General features: G+C 39.2%; 1 protein-coding gene across 8 annotated transcripts in view; it reads left to right on the top strand.

The window, feature by feature from the left end:
• Positions 1 to 21,674, top strand: part of LMO7 (LIM domain 7) — a 193,826-nt gene that overhangs the window by 134,891 nt on the left and 37,261 nt on the right. For 2 of the 8 annotated variants that reach the window (XM_057707240.1, XM_057707245.1), the window contains 8 exons: positions 1,621 to 1,651; positions 2,434 to 2,547; positions 5,541 to 5,739; positions 9,723 to 9,975; positions 10,936 to 11,214; positions 11,486 to 11,689; positions 12,555 to 13,274; positions 14,271 to 14,300. In XM_057707240.1, coding sequence (XP_057563223.1) covers positions 1,621 to 1,651; positions 2,434 to 2,547; positions 5,541 to 5,739; positions 9,723 to 9,975; positions 10,936 to 11,214; positions 11,486 to 11,689; positions 12,555 to 13,274; positions 14,271 to 14,300 — 1,830 coding nt within the window. Of the gene's footprint in view, positions 1 to 1,620; positions 1,652 to 2,433; positions 2,548 to 5,540; positions 5,740 to 9,722; positions 9,976 to 10,029; positions 10,611 to 10,935; positions 11,215 to 11,485; positions 11,690 to 12,554; positions 13,275 to 14,270; positions 14,301 to 21,674 lie in introns of those variants that run through there. The other 6 variants (XM_057707248.1, XM_057707246.1, XM_057707242.1 and 3 more) reach the window with 5 other exon arrangements.

Genomic DNA, 21,674 nt, shown 5'->3' with positions numbered 1-21,674 from the left:
TAGACTGGAAAGCGACCTTTGGAGGTGATCTAGCTCAGGCTTCTGCATCTCTCTGAATTAGCAATGATCCTGCTTAAGTCTCTGATGAAAAGCATCAGTAGTTTAAGGTGATCCATCCCTTTGTTCATGTTTTTTCATATTCAACATTGTGGTGACATCTGCCTCTTTAACTTTTCCCACAAATATCATGCCCTTTTATAGGTGTGGGGGAAAACTCATGATGCTCGTAATAGGGTGAAATCTCTTTAGGTGGAGATTCATGGCTGATTTTTTTTTTTAATTTACTTATTTATTTATTGGCTGTGTTGGGTCTTTGTTGCTGTGCACGGGCTTTCTTTCTTTCTTTTTTTTTTTTAAATTTTATTTATTTATTATTTTTTTGGGGGTACACCAAGTTCAATCATCTGTTTTTATACACATATCCCCGTATTCCCTCCCTTTCTTGACTCCCCCCCCTCAAGTCCCCCCCACCCTCCCCGCCCCAGTCCTCTAAGGCATCTTCCATCCTTGAGTTGGACTCCCTTTGTTATACAACAACTTCCCACTGACTATCTATTTTACAGTTGGTAGTATATATATGTCTGTGCTACTCTCTCGCTTCGTCTCAGCTTCCCCTTCACCCCCCGCCCCCTCCCAAACCTCGAGTTCTCCAGTCCATTCTCTGTATCTGCGTCCTTGTTCTTGTCACTGAGTTCATCAGTACCATTTTTAGATTCCGTATATGTGAGTTAGCATACAATACTTGTCTTTCTCTTTCTGACTTACTTCACTCTGTATGACAGACTGTAGGTCTATCCACCTCATATCTTTTAGTTGCGGTGAGTGGGGGCTACTCTTCATTGCGGTGCGGTGGGCTCCTATTGCCGTGGCTTCTCTTGCTCAGGAGCACCGGCTCTAGGTGCGTGGGCTTCAGTAATTGCGGCACATGGGCTCAGTAGTTGTGGCTCACAGGCTCTTAAAGCACAGGCTCAATAGTTGTGGCACACGGGCTTAGTTGCTCCGTGGCATGTGGGATCTTCCTGGAGCAGGGATAGAACCCGTGTCCCCTGCATTAGCAGGCGGATTCTCAACCATTGTACCACCTAGGAAGCCCATGGCTAATTTTTAAACTATACTTTTCAACATCTGCAGAGGCTTGGTCTCTGAGCAGTTTTCTCTGGGGAACTTGAGTGAAAAAATCCCCATGCACAGTGGAAAAGGAAACTCAGTGCAAAATTAATTTTGTTTTTTCCTATTTAAGGTTTTTTCCCCGTTTTCTGATCTTTTTCCTGCCATGAACACACATTGATTTTTTACCCCCTTTTGCTTGGGTTTAAACATTGCTTAAAATGAAAATTAAAAAAAATACAAATAACACATTTAAAAAATCAGACTGTAATGAATAAAATAATGAAAAAAGACAACCTTGCTTTTTATAGAAAACTGACCATTATGTTTCATGAAGTCAGTGACTATGGAAAAATCCTTCTGATGGATAATATACTGTGTAAGGTTTCTGAACTTCCATGTGGTATTAATATTCATAGAACTTTAGAATACAAATGAGTTTTTTCTAGTTAATAATTAACAATTTAAGGTTCATAGATATTACTTAATGGATATTTTCTTTTTTCTTTACAGGCAAGAAGAGACTGATAGGAGAGTGAAAAATGTAAGATATATTTAATGGGATGTTATAAATGGTTTTTTACTTACATGTTCTGTAATAAGGTAGTGGGACCTAAAAATATCTGATATATTCTCTGTCCTTTTTCTAATGAAAGTTTTGCTAGAAACAAATTCTAAGTATGTTTAAATATGGTTGAAACATGTATTCTCTGACCTCATAGTGTAAGAAGGTGGGTTAAATCTAAGGAGTGGGTCCCTACATGTTAGTACTGTGGTAAAGGCAAGTGAACAGCTGTAGGATTTTTAGGAGAGTAAGTCAGAAACCAGACTTTAAGGAAAAACCCTAAGTGTTTAAGAACTCTGGGTAATTGCCCAATGCAGACTTGTACCTATAATCTGCATATTAGAAGAATTTCTAAAAATGTGACAGCTTTGTTAAAAAACATGAGAGCTCAATATCCTTATTAGGGAAGGTGAGAATTATTGATTTTAAGTGTTAGGTCTGTAAGTTTGTCGGAAAATATAGTGCTTTAAAAGTTTAATTTATGTTTTCTTCTTGTAAATTTTTTCCTTCTTCCTGTGTACTGGTAGAGTGTACAAATACCTATTGGGGTCTAAGCTTTTGGTGTGAGAATGTGCTCAGAGATGGAAATCTAAGAAGAATAACATTTTAATGACCCTTCTCCTTCACATAATTTAAAAGAAAATCGACTTTTCAACCACAGATAGATATTGTCTTTTATCTAGAGTGCTCCCTTAAATTTGAGCTTGCTGTTAGTTACTACACAGACTGATCTTACTGTTTCATGGAATTTTTTTTTAAAGGTTTTGATAACTTTGTACTGGCTGGGAAGAAAAGCACAAAGTAACCCCTACTATAATGGTCCCTATCTTAATTTGAAAGCATTTGAGAATCTTTTAGGACAAGCTCTGACTAAGGTAAGGAAACTCTAGCTGCATGAGACAACTACTCTAACTAGTACTTCTTCTCATCTTCCCCTTTCCCTTCCTCTCTTTTTTTTCCATGTGCCCTCTGCCTTCTTCTTCTCTCTCTATAAAATCTTGATGGCTCTGATTGGGATGGGTGGAGAGCATTGTTACTCATTTGCTGGCTTTGTAAACCCACCACCAAGGAATGAGTATTCAGAGCAGTTTCCAGGGTATTTGTTTCTTAATTTTAGGTAACTCAACGAAATAATTTACTTTCTTTCTTAGGCACTTTATGTAACCTTTTTCTGTTTTCATGGTGAACTCAACCTGTAATAGAGAGCTGCTTTAGGGCTCTTTAAATAGTTTTCCCTGAGCCCAGCCACTTATGTTATAGAGAGATGGGATTATAGTCTGGGAGATTAGGGTGTTCCTTCTGGAATTTTATTTTTGAATTGTAAGGAGTTGGTAATACCCTATTTAAATTCCTTAAAACAGTTAATTTAGATAACAGTGGAGATAATATCAGGCACAAGCATTGTACTAGGTGTTGAGGAAACACTCACACAAGGCAGATGACACACGCTTACAGCGCAACCATCTATAGACAGATGAGCAGGTAGGTCAGTGCCGCGGAGGAGGGCAAGGCTCTGAAGGGTGGACATGGCGGGCTTCGAGCACGGGCGGAGCATTGCCTTTCAGTTATTTCAGCTAAGAAAACATCCCGTTAAAAATAACATGGGACTTTGGCTCTTGCATTAGTGTTCTCTTTACGGCCTTTGGTTCTTTTTATGGAAATCTGACTCAGGTTGAATAATTCTAGTAGAGTGTTTGTGCTGGGAATGCTTTATTCAAGGACGTTTCCTCTCACCAGTGTCAAAACCAGAGTAGATAAAAAAGAATTTTTCATAGGTGAAACTACAGCTATGGTTCCATTCCTTATCATGAAGCGTGGAGAGCCGTGAGAGGTGTGAATATATGAGCTGTTTTGCATCTGTTCTGTTAAAATCAAAATCATTGTGTTCACCAAACTTTTCTCCCTTAACTAGGTAATGCTTAATGGCCAATCCCAAAATATGAGCTGAAAAAAATACTTGCAGTAAGTTGTTGCCCTGAGTCATCCTGTAAGTTGTAGGTGACTCATTTTAGGTGACTTGTCAGAGTAAAGTCCTTGGTGGGGGGTTGGGGGAGGTACCAGGCAACAGGACCAAACTCAGGTTCTTTTATAACTATGGTGACATGTCATCATTCACATTTATGAGGTCAAAAGTCATCTCCTGTGAGTTGAACTCTAAGGCTTCAACAAGTGTGTGTCTAAGAAACCTGGTAAATCTAAAGATTTACTTAGAATTTTAAAATGTGTATTTTTAAAGAAGTATTTTGGTGGTATCAGCACTAAGCCCAGCTTCCCTGTCTGCTTGAAAAAAGGGTACAAAGTAGGCAGTTGCATTTTCATGACAGGATGTCGACTCTAATTCCAGGGTGTGTGTGGAATCTAAATATATGAAATCTCATAAATCTTCTAGACCTTATTGGCATATAAACACTTGTCAAACAATTCAACCACGAATTGACATCCAGTCTTAGCCAAAACTATGCCTGAAATAGCTGCTAATTATTCATTGTAAACATTCTTTCTTCAGCTTTTTCATATGTTGAGAATGTTCCTAATTAAAAGTTGAAAGAGTAGTACCATAAATACCCACCTCTGTTCCATCAGAATTAGTCATTAAACGTGTCCCATTTGGCTTTATTTATGTATCCACCCATCTGTGTTTTAATTAATCATTTCAAGGTAAATACTCAGCATGCATCTCTTAACAGTAAGAATAGTCTTTCATATACCTACGATGTCCTCTAGACCAAAGAAGAGTCATGAATATTTCCCATTATTTAATATCCAGTCTATATTCAAAACATCCCAATTGTCTCCCAACTGTTTCATACCTTTTGTTCTGAATAATGATTTAATTAAGGTTGACATATAACATTTGGTTGTTAAAGAACATAGGAATTCTTATCTCTGTATCAGTATCGTCACTTAAAAGTAACATTTCTAATTTTATTATATAACAAAATTACCATCACCATATTAGAAAAAATTATAGAGTTACTAGCTATTCTTTGATTAGTATGTATTAGGACTACACGAAAGGCTTTATAAATTCTACTTAAATGCTAATTTAAAAAAGTCCAGTTGTATTTTGCTATTAACTTTCCTAGAGGAATGTTCATTAAAAATGCTTATTTTAGAAGGTTCTATATGATTTATAAACCTATGATTAATAACACTTACTATATTTCTATATAGCTGTTACATGAACTAAACAAACATTTCATTTAGATCCAGGGAAAATGTTTTATATATCAACAGACAAGTCTGCTTTCCATCTGGTTCAGATGTAGGTTTTGTAATCAGTGAAAATAAATGAATTTGTGAAGTGTGTACCTGCTCTTCTTGCCCCTGTCTCTTATAAAACTTTCCTTTCTGTTAAAGAACTTTGTTATGGCTTTTTTGTTTGCTTAATAGAAATGACTCCTAATATTCCCTGGAGGTAGGCTGAATATAATCTTCTTAAGTTTTCTCCTTTTGGATATCAGAATTAAGGTTGGCTTTCTCTTTGCCTCCTTTCATGTTTATTGCCAGAAAACTGTAAATAATAAAAATAATAATTGATTTTAGCTTTTGCATATGACTCTAATTATTAGCTTTTCTTTTACTAAAATGTTCCCCCTTATTATTAAATAGATGACTATATTACCTTGCTAAATAATGTTGAATACCTCCATATTGTCACAAATGTGCCAAATATTAGTTCTGGGAAAACGTTTACAGATTTATACTCTGATTTTTATCAGATTTTTTTCTGATGTTTAACCAGGAAATCTCATTGCCTCACTTACTAAATATAGCACGACTTGAACTATGCAAACAAACAAGCAATAACTGATCACATTTTTGGAAGTTTTGGCTAACTTACTATTCTTTAACAAATTTTCCTCAGGCACTTGAGGAGTCCAGCTGCCTGAAGAGGAGCGGCAGAGACAGTGGTTACGGTGATATCTGGTGCGCTGAGCGTGGAGAGCTGCCTGTTCCTCCAGGCAACTATAAGAGAGAAGATTCCTTTGAAAGCTTGGACTCTTTGGGGTCTAGGTCATTGACAAGCTGCTCCTCTGAGATCACGTTGAGGGGGGCACGTGAAGGTCAGTTACATTTTGGACTTGACAGTTTAGTTTTATTTCTTTGTATATTGAGAGAAGGTTGGAAATTGGAGAGAGGGGAAAAATGGAGTGAAAACTGAGGCAAAAAGTTCACCAAGTATATTTTCGTAGGGACTGAAATATTGGGGGTGTGTTTTCCCTCCCTCCCTTACTTCCTCTCTCCCTTTCTTCATTCCTTCCTTCTCTCTGTCTCTCTTTCTGACTCTTTCCCTCTATTCCTTCCTCTCTAAATTGCCACTAGAGGGGTGATAGTTTCACATTTTTTAAATCTTCTGTATTTTAGAGGAGTTTAGGGAAGAGACAGTTAACTATGACCTGTTTTATCAGTGATAATCTATCTTAATTCTTTTCTCTCCAGATTCAGGTTTAATAATCTCTGCCTCTGAGACCTAATAACTTATATATCTAAATGTAAAAAAAAAAAAAAAAAAAAAAGGAAATAAGATTCTATTAAAGTCTGTTCTAGCTCCTGAATAAGCTTCTTTCTTCGCTTCTCTTACTTTTCTGCAAAAACCTTTTCTGTTTTTTTCTGAGAAGTTTTTTTTTTAAAGTAATTATCTCTATCCAATAAAAGAAATGATTGATATCTATCATGATAGAATATTATGCTAAACTGTGATAGATTAAGGAACAACACTGTCATTGTGTTAGAAAACATATTTTGCTTCTGTCAGGGTCAGAGTAAATCCAGGACAAGTGTGAAAGGATTGTGTTAATGAAAGTCTTTCTGTTGTGGGAAGGAACTTTCTTTCAAAATCCCAAGATTATGATCAAATCCATTATTTAAATGCAAGTCTTTTTCCTGTGGCTATTGGGTGGTGTCAGAAATTTCTGACTGTATACCTCTCGCAATTCAACTTGACTACACTGAAACCACAAGTGAAGTTTCTTGAACTATTTCTGTGCCTCCACCATCAGCATGAAAATATTGAGAGTTCTGGTTGTGAGTTTTTGCTGAATTGTTAAAGATTTTACTTTGCTTGTTTATTTTGATTATTATTTTTTATTTTAAATGTTTTTCCTAATGTTTTTATCAGAAAAAAATTTCAGACATCAGTAAAGTTGGAATCATTTTACATGAATACCCAGGTGCTTGCCACCTAATTCTACCATAATATTTTACTTTGCTTGCTTTGTCACATACCAAGCTCTCATTCTCTATGTGTTAATTATCCATCTGATATTTTGAGGCACTTCAAAGTACATTACACTTGTTCTAAATGCTTTAGCATGCAATCATTAGCTAGAATTCAGCCTTTATTTGGTGTTGTTCTTTTAATGTAAATTTACGTAAAAGCAGTGTACAAGGAATTAGCTTTTAATAATAAAATGTCAACAAATATTAAAACAAATCCCCAAATTCTTTAGCTTTTTGAGGAATAGTAACAGTGGCATTTAAACATTTAAAAAGTGAATGCCTATGTGAGTTAACCTTTATAATTACTGTTGTCTTTGTTGGCTGTTTGCTGTCTAGGTGTAACATTTTCATAGCCCAGATGACTCTTATGATAGTTTTAAGGAAATGAATCTGAGTTCTTCATTCATCTGAGCGATTAAAGTTGTAAAAGCAGAGGTTGAAATTCTCAACCCACTAGATTGCTTTGTCCTGACTGAAGAACCTAACACATGCAATGTTTAAATTGATATCTGGCCAACAAAAATAAAAGGGACATGTATTGAAGTCACGTGGGAGTATAGAGACTCCAGTCAGTTCAAATGCAGTGGTCCAGTGGTGTGGATCGAAGCCCTTTCCTGAGATACTTGGGCTGGGTGCCTGGTCCTTGTGACGAAAAGCAGAGTATTCCTGTCACGCTGCTTCCTGATCTTGGGAAAGGAGCTGTAGACCTTGTTTGAAGTGAAGACTTGGTAAATACAGCTAAGGAAGAAAAAAAAAAAACTCCTGGGGGCCACCAGGACGATAAAACTTTTTTGATTAGTATGTTGAAATCCTGCTACCTACCAGGTTATAGTCCCAAATTGATACTCAGTATAATATTGATCATAAGATAATATTTTTAGGTTAACAGAATTGCAAAGTCATATTCTTTAGTTTTATATGAAGCCTCTGTCAACTGAAAAAAAAAAAAAACAAAAAGCAAAGCACAGTCTAAAGGTTGAGAATTCTGCTTTATTCAGTGGTGAGGACTTAAGCCTCTTAGCAGAAAACAGCCTCTTAGCTCTGATGGACTGCTCCGAAGAGGTAAGGGAGGATATGTAGGAGTTTAAAACCAACGAACCAACCAACCAACCAAACAGAAGAAAACCCACCTAAGTAGTGAGAACATCAAAAGTTTACTGTTAATTAAAGAAAAACCAGAAATCTCAAGATAATGAATTTCAAGCTTTTCTATGTGTGGCAGAATGTAAGAGTGTGGGCTCACTGAAATCATTCCTTTGAGATGCACCTTAACTATCCTGCTTTTCTCCATCCTGAATCCCCTCAGGGTGCACAGTCGGGAGCAGGTGCAGTGGCTGCTGGCTTGGAGGCCGCCACATCCTTTGTTTACTGATGTGGCAGGTGACATTTTTCATCCATACCTCTTACCATAGCAAGAATATTTGCCTACTCTGCAGCATATTGTACTGGACTAAAAAAATAAAAACAAACAAAAAACTTTAAAAAATTCCAGAGTAGAACAACCTTTATATTTAAAATTTCACATGTACAAAATTTTAGCAAGAATCCTTGACATTTCTCTTATTTCCCAAAGATGTACTCATTTAGGAGGCAGTAAAAACAAAGCACCAAATTATTAACTACTAATCCTTCTGGTCATAGTTGCTTATACTTCCCCCCTGTTTTGCCGTGACTCTCCTTTCCCTGTTCTGGTCTCAAGGTTTCCTCGATGTGGGTTCAACCACTTCCTGTAGGCTCCTCTCAGTGTTACTGTAGATTCTTGCCAGGCAGTGGGGAGGGGATGAGACTGCCTTTGGCTCAGGTTAACCCTGCAGGTGTGCTCCTGCCAGGAGCCCATGGTTCCCAGGTACTCAGGTACTGTGCACAGCCAGCCTCTGAGAGCTCTCATGGGAAGCACACATTTGCAAACTTTCTTAACAAATGCACAGAGGCAGGAAGAAAAGGGCAGAATGGGAGACAGCTCAGCTTGTATCTATAGTAATATTTTGTACCCTCATTTCTTCCCCTGTATTTAAAAGAACAGACTGCTTTCCTTTTTCTTTTCTTTTCTTTTTTTTTGAGAACAGATCTGTGTTTGTATCTGTCTGACCTTGAGGTGTATCAAAGTGTATTCTTTCAAATTTGTGTGTAAATGATGTTGCATCAAAATACAAGGTTCCCAATATTTCGATGACCTCCATTAGAAAAAGCCTTCAGTTCTGTGTTATCTTAATATTTGGGGAGGACATTAGAAGTCATTTGGTCCAATCTCATATGTAATGTGTGATTCTTGCTCGTAGGGGTCTCACACGGATCTATCAGACTTCTTTGTGATCTTGTGCCTCTTGTATCTCTTTCTTTGTCTTCCCTTGTCTCTTGCCTCTCAGAAATTTTGGATGACTGCATAATTTATTTTAAATGACTGAGTTTCCCTCGAATGATGTTCAGATCTCACTTGAGGCATCTTTGACTCAATTGCTAGGTTTTATTCACATTTATTCACATAATTCAGATTTTATTCCATCAACAAATTTTATGAAAAATCATGAGGGCAAGGAAGATTGAGAAGAAAAGGGGTTCAGCCATAAACGGACTTTCTCTGCTTAGAATGTGCAACAGTGAAAGAATGTACTGCCTGCGCCTCCAGTATGCAAAGCAAGTTCCTCCTAATGGGTCTTATCACAACTTCATGACAAATTTCTAAAAATATTCCCTGCAGTTAGCAGTAGAGCAGTGGGTTTCCAAGGGAAAGACAAAAGCAGGCATGCTGTGTGGGTTTCAGTTAGAGGAATAATCTGGAGAGTAAAGCAAATTCTTGTGCCTTGTTTTTTTTTTTTTTTTTTTATAGGTTGTGAAAGTGACACAGATTCTGAATTTACATTCAAAATGCAGGACCATAATAAAGATGATATGTCATACCGAAGGATTTCGGCTATTGAACCAAAGTCTGCTTTACCATTCAATCGCTTTTTACCCACCAAGAGTAGACAGCCTTCCTACGTGCCGGCGCCCTTGAGGAAGAAAAAGCTGGACAAAAATGAGGATAACAGAAGAAGCTGGGCAAGCCCAGTCTACACAGAAGCAGATGGAAGATTTCCAAGGTACTGGGATGCGAGCTGATTATTGAATTTTAAAATTCAGTCTGCTTTGTGAATTTGCAGGGATATTTAAATTTGGTAGAATGAGTGGTCCTTAAAATGTATTTCATAGATAACATAAAACTTCGTTAATGAAATGTTTCTTTTACTTACCTATATTTTTAGCCATCTGTATCTCAAAGAGATTTCTTCCGTTTTAGAATGTCAGCATATAATTTGCTGGTTCTTTTTTTAGATGCATGCCTTTAGCTCCCTGGTTATCTTTCAGCTTCCCGGATGACTTACATTGTTCATTGTGAGCTCTGCTGTGTTGCTTTCTTCCATTTTTTTTCTCCTGTGTTGATTGAGCTCAATGGACACAAAAAGAATCCTTTGATTTCCCATCAAATCAGCAGAGCAAAGCGTGATTTTTCGAATCCAGCTTCCTATGAGAAGGAGGTGTATGGTTCTGAAAGTGGATCGGAGGAGGAGGAGGAACGGAGGTTGCCGGATGTAGTTTTGGATGACTTAGCCAACCGTAGATTCCAAGTGAAAAAGAGGTCCGAGGGTTTCATCTCGAAAAGCGTCTCTCCTAAGTCTTGTTCACCAGTCTTTTCTCCCACTGATCCATCAGCCACTGGGCTATACAAACTGATGAGGTCAGAAAAATGTCTCCTGGATTGGAATGTCTATTATGCTCTTGATTTTTAATACATAAAGTAACACCCCAGACGGTTTGCAATTTCTCTCTCTCTTTTAACACATTTTATAATTGTCTTTGGCCCTTCTGTATCAAGCTCGTCTCTAACTAAAATGAAATGCTGTTATGATGCCTTAACTTTGTTGTAGGAGCTGGAATGATGAGAATGGGAACTAATTGGCTGCATTCATGGTATAAACTTTGTGAGACAGAAAGCATGCCTCTTGTGTTCTGTGTCACAAATTGCTCATGCAGTGTCTTAACTGGTTGGATGTTTTGAACAGTAACGAGAGGAGAACTTGGGGCACAAACATGGAGAACTGGCCAACAGTACAAGAAACTTCAGACTCCTCTTGTTATCTGGAAGAGGAAGAAGAAAAGACAAGCATACCCAACACTGCAAAGGATGATCTTTACGTGCGAAAGCTAAGCCCAATCATGCCAAGCCCAGGGAATGCTTTTGATCAGTTTCTTCCCAAATGCTGGATCCCCGAAGATGTGAACTGGAAACGAATAAAAAGGGAAACTTATAAACCGTGGTATAAAGAATTTCAGGGATTCAGGTTTGTCTTTGTGCATGTTTCTTTTATTCTGGTGTCCAGTCAATACCCTGGCTGGGTGCCATTCTGTGTGCACTTTTTTACGAGAGAGGTTAATTTCCTTCTGACATCTGTAGAGCCGCTAACTGAAACACAATACTGTTTACAGTTATACTTTAGGATCGGGATCTTAAAAAGTTGTCTGCATAGCCAGAGCGCGACATTATTTTCAGTCGCATCGTTCTCCAGTTCTTTGTCTTCTTTTCTCTTTTCCTTTCTCTGTGTCACTCCACAGTGGAAGGAGTTCAGACTCTGACGATGAGGATGCAGGCTCTGACAGAAGCCCCGCCATTTTTAGTAGAATACCAAAAGCGGATCATAGGCTAGACAGCAACTGTCAAAAACGTTCACTCTTGCTGGAGCTGGCTGCCAAACGGGCCAGAAACTCCCAGGACACCCATGCAGCCAGCAGAACCAGTGGTGCTTCGGATGAGCCCAGGTGTACCTGCCTGCACATGAGCCCACCTGCTTGGAGTCTGGCCTGTGACACTCGTGCCAGTTTCTGCTGCTACTTTAACCTCTGAGCATGATGTGCTGAATCATGAACACTTATTAACTTCATGTGTAGCTATAAAAGCATAACGTATAAATAACATCATGCTTTCTATACAGTCATGTGAGCTTGAAAGTCTATAGGATTAAATATTCTTTAGCACGATTGTGTATAAGAGTATATAGTTACAAGTGGCACAGTCAGTCTCGTGGAAAACTGTTTTTAAAGGGCTTTTTAGGCAGTTGACCTAACTTTACAGTGGTGCGCTGTGTGGAGTTGTGGAGAAAGGAAATAGCGTATAGACAGACACTGGGATCGGCAAGACGGGTGGGAAAATGCAAAGAAGAGGTGTATCAGAGTCTTTAATAAAGCTTCAGAGCTTTTTGTGTAATCTCTGCTGACCACCTGTGCCTGCTGTGTACAGTGCTTACTGCTCAGCTCTTAAAACCTTCCAAGGTCATTGCTGCTTCTCTGGGAGGAGAGTTAGGTTGTTGTGGCCAATGGGATGAGGAAGGGGTGGAAGGGAGCCCTGCGTGTATCACGAAGGTCCACTCTCTTCCAGTTCCAGCCCCATCACTTGGCCCCTGGGTTGCCCACTAAGGAGTACACTCTGCTCTTACTTCCTTAAATGGTATCCAGGAAAGTCACGGGCAGTGGCATCAAATGCTACTCTTTCTTCTCAGCAAGAGTCCCTCCCGTGGCCCCCTAAAATAATTTACCCCCAGTGACTGGCTGGTTGATCTGCTACCTAATTACCTTTCTCTCCAAACTTAATAAGATTCTCCCTTCCTTTTTCTTTTCTATGCTTCAGTCAGTTTTTATTACTTCAGGCCCTCCAGACATATTCTGATGACATCTTGTCTTCTGAAACAAATATCAAAATTGATCCCACTGCTGGCCCAAGGCTCATAACACGCAGAAAGAATCTCTCTTACACACCAGGGTATAGACCAGGTGACCTGGAGATGCCCGCCTTGGATCCTGACTTAGAGAATGATGATTTCTTTGTCAGAAAGACTGGGGCTTTCCACGCAAACCCATGTGTTCTCCGGGCTTTCGAAGACTTAAGAAGGTTTTCTGAGCAAGACGATCCTGTGGAGCGAGATATAATTCTACAGTGTAGGGAAGGTGAACTTGTACTTCCAGACCTAGAAAAAGATGATATGATTGTTCGCCGCATCCCAGCACAGAAGAAAGAGGTGCCTCTGTCGGGAGCCCCAGATAGATACCAACCGATCCCTTTCCCTGAACCCTGGACTCTTCCTCCGGAAATTCAAGCAAAATTTCTCTGTGTCCTTGAAAGGACACGCCCAGCCAAAGAAAGAAGTAATAGTTGTAGAGTGTTAGTTCCTTCCTGTAGGCAGAAGAAAGACGACATGTTGGCTCGTAAGATCCAGTCTTGGAAGCTGGGAACTACTGTGCCTCCCATCAGTTTCACCCCTGGTCCCTGCAGCGAGGCCGACTTACGGAAGTGGGAGTCGATCCGGGAGGCCAGCAGGCTTAGGCACAGGAAGCGGCTGATGGTGGAGAGGTCAGAGTGTGTTTCTGCAAGGATTTTGCTTGTCATGGATGGTCTTGTGTGACTTTTTCTTGTGTGAGAAAGTGGCATCGTATCGCCCAGCTCTGCATGTCGTGAGCCGTTTTGAACGTCCTTTAAAACATTGATTTCGCTTTGAGAAACATTTAGTCATTGTGTGGAATTCCATATTTGCAGTGCTATTCCATATTTGCACATCTCAACATCACCTCTCTGAGCCCTGTGTAAGAAGGCGTATACACAAATGTTGCCTTTGGTCTTAGGATGACTGATACTATTCTGCCATATGACATTCCATGAAAATGTTTTCTGATTATATTTACAGACTTTTATTCTCACATCCAGGCATTTCTGAAACAGTCTGGTTGTAGTTTGGTTTTATGTGTTTTTCATATTTCAGAGTATATGATTTCTGTGTAAAAATTTCCCTTAAAATATGGCATTGCAAGTTTCATTTAACTTGATTTTGATTTTTCATTTTGACCGAGGCTTCTTGGACTATCGATGTGTGACTTTTTAAATTTATGGTTTAAAGTTCAGTGCAAACATTATTAAAATGCATGAGTGTTATTTGCTGTCTGCTACACTCTACATGTATGTAATTATGGCCATTTTGATCATGAGTTTGCCATTACATGTTATGCAACTTGCCGTTTTGGTGAATGTTCAGTTTGTTGAACTTTGGGATGGACAAATATTGAGTTAAATGAAATTAGCAGATCTAAATCTAACTTCTTAGTTCCTGGCAAGAGGAAGCTTTTTTTAAAATGGATTTGTTGGTTTGAAGGAGATCAGGAAATTCTTTATCTTAATCTGAATTCCTTGAGATATGAGATCAATGAGAATTTGAGACATGATCAAGAATGTGACTTGAAGAAGCAACCTTTTGAGATTTGTCCATCTCTAGTTAGACTCTCAAAGATGTTGATTTAGAAACTAACACAGCTAGAAAAAAATGACTTTTTAATTTTTGGTTTTCTGATTTTTTAGACTCTTTCAAAAGATTTATGGTGAGAACGGGTAAGTTTTGTGGTTCACAGTAAAAAAAAGCCTGCGTATTGTTTGTCCTTGTGTAATATGTCATTGCACTTCTATCGTGGCATGTCACTAAATGGGGATGCTCTGTGCTGTGCATGAGACCTAAAAAATGGGAAATCTTTCTGAATTCTGTAACCAAATGGTAATATTTCTGTCTGAGTGCCCAGTGCATGAAGTGCTATATGACAGCAACAGTTTGTTTTATTAGAAATTGAAAATTCAGGTCCTTTTTTTTTTTTTTTTTTTTTTTACCCCTTAAGGAGTTGATTAAAAGTCACGAAAACACATGTGTGAGATTAGGTGCATTTATTTTGGTATCTGATTGCTACACAGACCAAACCTCTCATTTCTGGATATTGAAGCCCAAATAACTACGTTTTAAAAAATCTATGATGGAAAAAGTGTATCAGTGTTTACTCTGAGGTTGGAATGCATGCAGTTGGCATTATCTCTATACTCGTAGCTCAAGGGGAGCTTTGTTAGTTGGGATGGTGAGTGGCATTAATCTTCCCTTAGTGGGATTTGGAAACATTTTCAAGATTCCTGATTAGGGTAAACTTTTATAACATGGCTGTATTGTAAAGCCAAATCAGACTTCCAGAACTGCAAAAAAATTAAAATATTGGTGGTTTCCAACATAGCTGCAAGGACTATATTTATAACTAATTCCCATTTTTTGTCTATAGTTGGTCCTCTGTACCTAAGGATGCAGATCCTGGAACCAATCCCCCTCGGATACGGAGGGACGACTGTACTGTTGTTTAACTCTAGTCACCTGGTAGACATAAAATATTATAAAAATAACTTTCTGGAAATATTTTCCATTTCTAGAATAACTGAGTTAAATACTTCTTTACTTTCAGTACACACTAACTGTGTAGACTCAGTCATTCTTAGTGCAGAATAGCCAGGTGGCTACATCTTAATATCTTATATCAAACTTTCTGTAACTTTGTAAGCCTAACTGCTAACACTTTTTGATCAAGAAGAAAACCTGTGTGTCAAATATTTTAATCTGCCTAAGCCTTAGTAGCTAAGTATCTTCCTCTACTGGGATTTATTTCATCTCTAAGCTTCTCTAATTTTGATAGCTTTGGATAATTTTGATAATGTGGAAATCTTGGAAGTTACTAAACATTACTATTGAAAGCAATATAGCCATTCTAGATGTCAAAGATGTAACGGAGCGACCGGCAGCTAATTGCAAGTACTTGTCAGCCATTGGTTTTAAAAATCAGGTTCCCAGCATGCTTTTAGTGTGCTTTGCAAAGCCACATTGTCTCCTATCCAGTTCCTCATGAGTGCTTACAGTGTTTCCATCAGGGAGGGTGAACAAGGCAATTTTTAGCATGATGCTTCAGCATCTGCTAATCTCAGTTCATCATGGGAAAGCTGTTTTCACCTGATAAACAAATCTTTGCAGTGTCAGGCATTTTGAATGATAACTTTCAGAGGAATCTTCATTGGTAAATAAGGCTTTAAAACGTAAGCAGGTTGTTTTTCTTAAAGGGCATAGGAATACACTGAATACAAGTGCTTGATGGGAATATAAACCTGTACACATATTCTAATGACTATACATGTTTCCCCTTAGGAACACATTGTATGACTAGGCTAAAAAAAGAAGAGAAAAACCCAAGTGCTGAAGCTGAGCAAGCTAAGGGTTTTTCTCGGCTATAGCCAGTAGCAGCAAATGCCTTCTGTAGACTGTTTCAAGATTGCTGCTTGCATAGTACACTGTTTTAAAGGCTGTTCCCCATGCAGTTTACTGCCGAGACAACACAAATAAAGCAAGGTTGTCTGTAAATGGAGACGGATGAATAATACATGACTTGTCAAATAATGGAAAGTAATACAGATATATCTTCAGAAAACTCAAGTGCAATTTTGACCACTTGCAATCAAAATCTGTTATTTGGGATTAAAAAAATTCTTTTAGTTAAAGATGTTTTTTTTTTCTTAAATTGATCCACAGTGAAAACAAAAAAAGATTTAAATTGGATTGAGTACAGACTTTTAATCTAGAATTCATCTTGTGTTTATAAACTTGTTTGTAAATGATTATAAACATGAAACAAGTGCTATTTCTGGGTGATATTTCTCTGGACATCATGTATGTTGTCAAGCTTGGAATACTTACCTGGAAAAATCATTATCGCTCAACATCCTGTGATGGAAAAATAACTGCCTATAACACGAACGCTTTCTTTTTGGTAAGAACTAGATTAAAGAGAAATGTGCATTGCCTTTTGCAGGCTTAGATTGTTCACTTCTGGCTTGCTTTTTACTTGGCATGTAACACTTGTCACTTTATTTTTAGTAAGACGCTTTCTATGTGGCAGTCATTTTCTCATGTGTGCTTTTGTGCTGCATGATTTGTCTTGTGGTTCCATGACATTTGAAAATTTGGTTATGATGCCTCTTGGCAGAAGCTGTTAATGACAAAGAAATTCGTAATGGTATACAGCTATAATTTTGTAATATGATTAAGCCATTGAGTCTTCTGCCAGTATCAACAGGAAACGAACATTGATTCAAGGTGAGGTTGTAATCAAAGACAACTAAGACACGTATATTTTACTTCTGGATTCTGGCCAAAAAATTCTGTAAAACTGTAAGGGCACCTAAGACAACAAACAGGAAGGAAAAACAAAGTTGATGTGAATTACTTTCTGAAGATTTTGCCCCCGGGGACATTCAACAATGTTTGTAGACATTTTTGATTGTCATATTGGGTGGGTTGAGGGGAATGCTGCTGCTGGTATTTAGCGCTTTTATAGCCAAAGATACTGCTAAATGTCCTATAGTACACAAGACTGCCCCCTACAATAAATAATTTTCTGGCCCCAAAATGTCAATAGTGCAGCTGAAGAGAAACATTTATTTAGACTCTAAACCTATAAAGAGAAAGTCTCTTGTGTTGTCTTATTTTAATTTATGGTAATTCTAAAGCCTCTTACCCAGGTTTTAGTACTAATTACTTTTCAGAGAATTCCTACAGCACCTAATGGAAATATATTTAGTGTTGCATGAATAGGTATATTCATATCTTCCCTTGAGAGTTGGTAATGCCAAACTTAGTATCATGGAATTTCTATTTGCCATATAAGATTATCAGTGATTTTATATTTAGGAAATTTTGCTACATGTTGGTCCTTTTTGATCCCTTAGGTCTTAGATATTCATCTATAAATTTCCTAAGATGGAGTTCTAAAAAAATACTCATCATAACACTAGTCCCTGCACTGTGGGAAAAGAGAATAAGATTTTGTTGATTTTGTTTTATAATCTACTCCCTTTCTTCTTAAACTTCCCCTTTCTCTCTTCACCCTAAATGCTATTTTAAAAAAAATCTATTCAACTGAAAATGCAACATGTTAGACCTGTATGTTTTGGAAAAAATCCGAATGCAGTTTAAATTGGAGCTTTTCCAAATAAGGAAATACAAGGGTAAATGAACTGCAAGGAAATTGTGATTTGCCAGTGAATAGTAATTCATTCTACAAAACATACTAGAGCTGTGTAGTGCTTTATAATTTTCCCAAACAATCTTCCTGGGAATATCTTTGGCGCTTATCTCAGTTCGTGGAGGTAGACAGGTAGGTGTTACGTGCATTTTAGAGACGTGGAGAAAGAGAAACAGATGTCGCAGCTTTCCCAAGGACCTGCAGCTTCTGAGTTGGTAGAAGCAGACCAGGGCTTTGTACAATGGGGCAGTGCGTAGAGACTGCTCGGCAGTGTTGTTGGCATACAGTGACCCCTCAGAAGTTTAACATTATGCCGTTAACTCTGATAAGGAAGGAAAGAATTCCTCACGATCTGGCTGAAAAACTCCTACACTCAGAAAGTTCTCGATTTTATCAGTGTGGCCTGGGGTGACCTCTCTAATTTGAGACTGCCTTGGGAGTTAGTTTTCAGTAGATCTCTCATGATCATATTTGCCTTAATAAGAATAGTTGGTGTATCGCACCAGGTGATTATTGAAATGCCATCAACATAACCTGACCCATTTCTCCTAACAACCCCTCCCTGGCTTAGCAGACAAGGAGCTGAGGCTGAGAAAAGTTACATGATGTTCGGTAGGGGTGAAAATTGTGCCTCTGCTGGGTCTTACTTCCTGTCGCATTCTGGTGCCCGGCTCAACCAATATGGACTGTGCCAGGCTTTCTAGAGGTAACTTTATCCATCCTAGGGAACACAAGGGGTCCCATTCCTGCCTTGCGCAGGGACTTGTCCCCTCTGGCTCGTGCTGGCTCCCTTTGTTCTTATTGGGAGCTGTCCTGTGCGCCAAGGCTCTGTGCTGTGGGCGCCCTGGAGGGTGATGCAGCTTCTGGCTGTGATGACACCATGTCTTCTGAAAAGACACACGTTAAAGTTTCCTAGCGCAGGAGGGTGAGGGCTGCACGGGTCTGGGCCAGCTGAGACCGTCCAGCCTTCCCCCCACCAAAAAGTTACTTACTTACCTTTCCAGTTTTGTTCTGGAATTTATATAACCTCACGTGTTGGGCATTCAGATTCCCCTCATACCTTGGTCCTGAAAAAAGTTTCTTTTTAATGAGCCTGTTATTTATTAGCTCCTATAGCCTGATTCTTTGCCGTCATGACTTAGGGAATTTATATTCTGAATCAGATTTTTATGTAGTCATGCCTTGTTAAGTATATATGACATTAATAGCTCAATATATAATTTCATATGTATACTCATATATGTAATTCCTTATTATTCTTTAATAAGCCCTATAAAGCTTTCTGTATAAAACTTTGGGGAGGAGCCACAGTTTCTTACAAAATTAGAAATATTTCATGGCTATTTTATTTTGCATGATTAAATATGCATGATTAATAAAACACACCTCCTTCTTACCACAGATGTTAAATGAGTGTGTCCTGCATGCCTTGTGCTGTGTTCATGTGTTTCACTCCCAAGCAGCATGTGAACGTGTGAGGGAGGAAAGCTAAATATGCACACGTGTGCACACTGCACGTGACGTAACGCTGAGTGTTAAATACCACGAGAGTGGTATAACTAAAGCTTCGCTTTTTGCAGGAAGAGTTTATCAAAGTGGGAGAAGATTATCTAGATCATTGGGACATTTATGTAGATCTAGATGGTTGTCACCAGGGGCTGGGCACTCTTTTAGGCCCCGGTGATAAAGCAGCAAACAGATCAGACAGAACTCCTGCTTTATAATCTTGCAGGGCGAGGCAGGTGATACGTCAGTGAACATGCAGTTCAGATGGTGATAAATGCTATGGGAGAACGAGGGATGGTGTGAGTCGGGGGGGAGGGGCATTAGCTCTTTTTGCAGGGTGGTCGGGGAGGAAACCCCGGGTAACATTTAAGCAGCTGACAGGACGTGAGAGAGAAGCCATGTGGATATTCGGCTGGAGAGCATTCCAGGCAGATTGCAGAGCAGGAAGGGAAGCAGGAGGTTGGGCGTGAGCTGGGAAACCAGTTGGCTGGAACAGAGTGTGTGAAGGGGAGCGTGGTGGGGACAAGTGCAGAGAAGTCGGCAAGGGACCAGGGAATGTCGGACCTTGTAGGTCTTGAAGAACCTGCTTTTAACGCAGGTGAGGGGGGAAGAAACTGGTGAGTGCTGAGTGGAGGCACATCACGACCTGACTGCCATTTCAAAAAGATCCTTCTGGCTGCTGTGTTAAGAATACACTGTTGGGAAGGAAGAGGTGGAAGCAGGGAGACCAATTATTGTAATAATCTGAGCAGGAGATAGGATGGCTTGGATCAGGGTGGCAGTGGTGGAGGTGGTGAGAAGGGGTTGCCCCTAGATATATTTAGAAGGTAGAGGGACAGGATTTCCTAACGGGATCAATTATGTGTGAGAGAGTGAGGAGTCTGGGATGACTTTAAGATCTTTGGCCTATAATCTGAAAGGATAGAGTTGGCTTTTATTGAGATGAGGAAGACGGGAGATGATTGGCTTGTGGGATGTTTTTTGGTCTGTCAAGTTAAGTTTGAGTTGCCCATTAGACTTCCAAGTGGAGAAAGAACAGGAAGTTGCATGTATCCAACCAGACTATAGTCTTGCAGGGATCCTGAGGAATGAGTGCATTTAATAAGGTATATATACTGGTGAAGGGCTTCTAAGTTGGAGGGAAGAGTTCAGGAGAGACCTTCACTGGATCTGGAGCCTGGGTGATAACTTAAGAAGCTTTTTAAAAAGTCTAGGTAAGAGTTGACTGTGCTCTGATCTAGAGTGTTGGCAATAGAAATGGAAAGAAAAAGACACTGAATAAGAGGACTTGATAACTAGGGAGAAGGGAGAGAAAAAGGTGAAAAATGGTTCTTTGGTTTCAAATGTGGATGATTGGAGGGCAGGTAACACCTCTGACAAGAGGAGAAGCAGACTTGGGGACAAAATTGAGTTTGGCTACATCAACAACAACCAGGTGTTCAGTGAGTTAGCATTTACAGAATCCTTTCTGGGTGGTATTTCCATTGATCCTTTTACGATGGAAGTGGCTGGAGGTATCCATGCAGGGGTGTTTATTTAAGAGGCAATTGGACTTGAGTCAGAGAGACTGGTCCTAGGCTGTAGATTTGGGAGTTATTTGCGTAGAGACTGTAACTGAATTTCTGAGCTAGCTAAGGGCAAGTGTGTTATTAAAAAATGTGGTGATGGCAAAATCTTGGAGAAAGCAAATTTAGGGGCCCAAGAAGGAGAGGGAGTGTTAAGTAACTAAAAGTGGAGTCAGTTATGATGAAAGAAAAGCAGAAGTGAATTCTGAAAGATTGTTAGGAAAGAATATTTGGGGCACCCCACATCTGAAGGCTCTGTCTCTCTCACTTCTCTCATTCCTACCTGCTCCTCAGTATTCAGATCTGACACCTCTCTTTCTGGGAGGCCTGCCTCAGTCTCCCCTTCCCTGGTGTAGCTTCCCACACCCTACTGTGTGCAGGTACAGCACACACGCCTTGTGGGAAGCACCCCATTCTGCTCAAACTACCCTAGCTTGAGTTCTTTGAGACCTCTCAGTACATCCTCACAGCAGGGGTCACGCAACAGCAGGGGTCACGCAACAGCAGGGATCACGCATGGACAACATGAAAGCTGCCTTAATAAAAAAGAGGATTATAATAGAGGTTATATTGTAACTGGTGATTGGAAAACACCTGTGGTCTTTGAGACCTAGTGCAGTGCAGTGGTGGGGCAGATCTTATAGAACTCTGAGGAGTAGCAGCACATTTGTTCCTGGTATTGAACTTGAGGAGAAAATATCAGGTAGTCATTAAATTATTTAATAAGTGCTCAGAAAAGGCAGCCAAACCCTAAAAGACTATCTCTGGGGGAGATAGATAAAATAAAGACAGGTGATTCTAGGGACTAACAATTATTT

The sequence above is a fragment of the Hippopotamus amphibius genome, chromosome 14 (assembly GCF_030028045.1).
Source record: "Hippopotamus amphibius kiboko isolate mHipAmp2 chromosome 14, mHipAmp2.hap2, whole genome shotgun sequence".
Lineage (NCBI taxonomy): Eukaryota > Metazoa > Chordata > Mammalia > Artiodactyla > Hippopotamidae > Hippopotamus > Hippopotamus amphibius.
The sequence above is the reverse complement of the archived record's forward strand: the minus strand, read 5'-3'. Positions and strand labels throughout refer to the sequence as shown.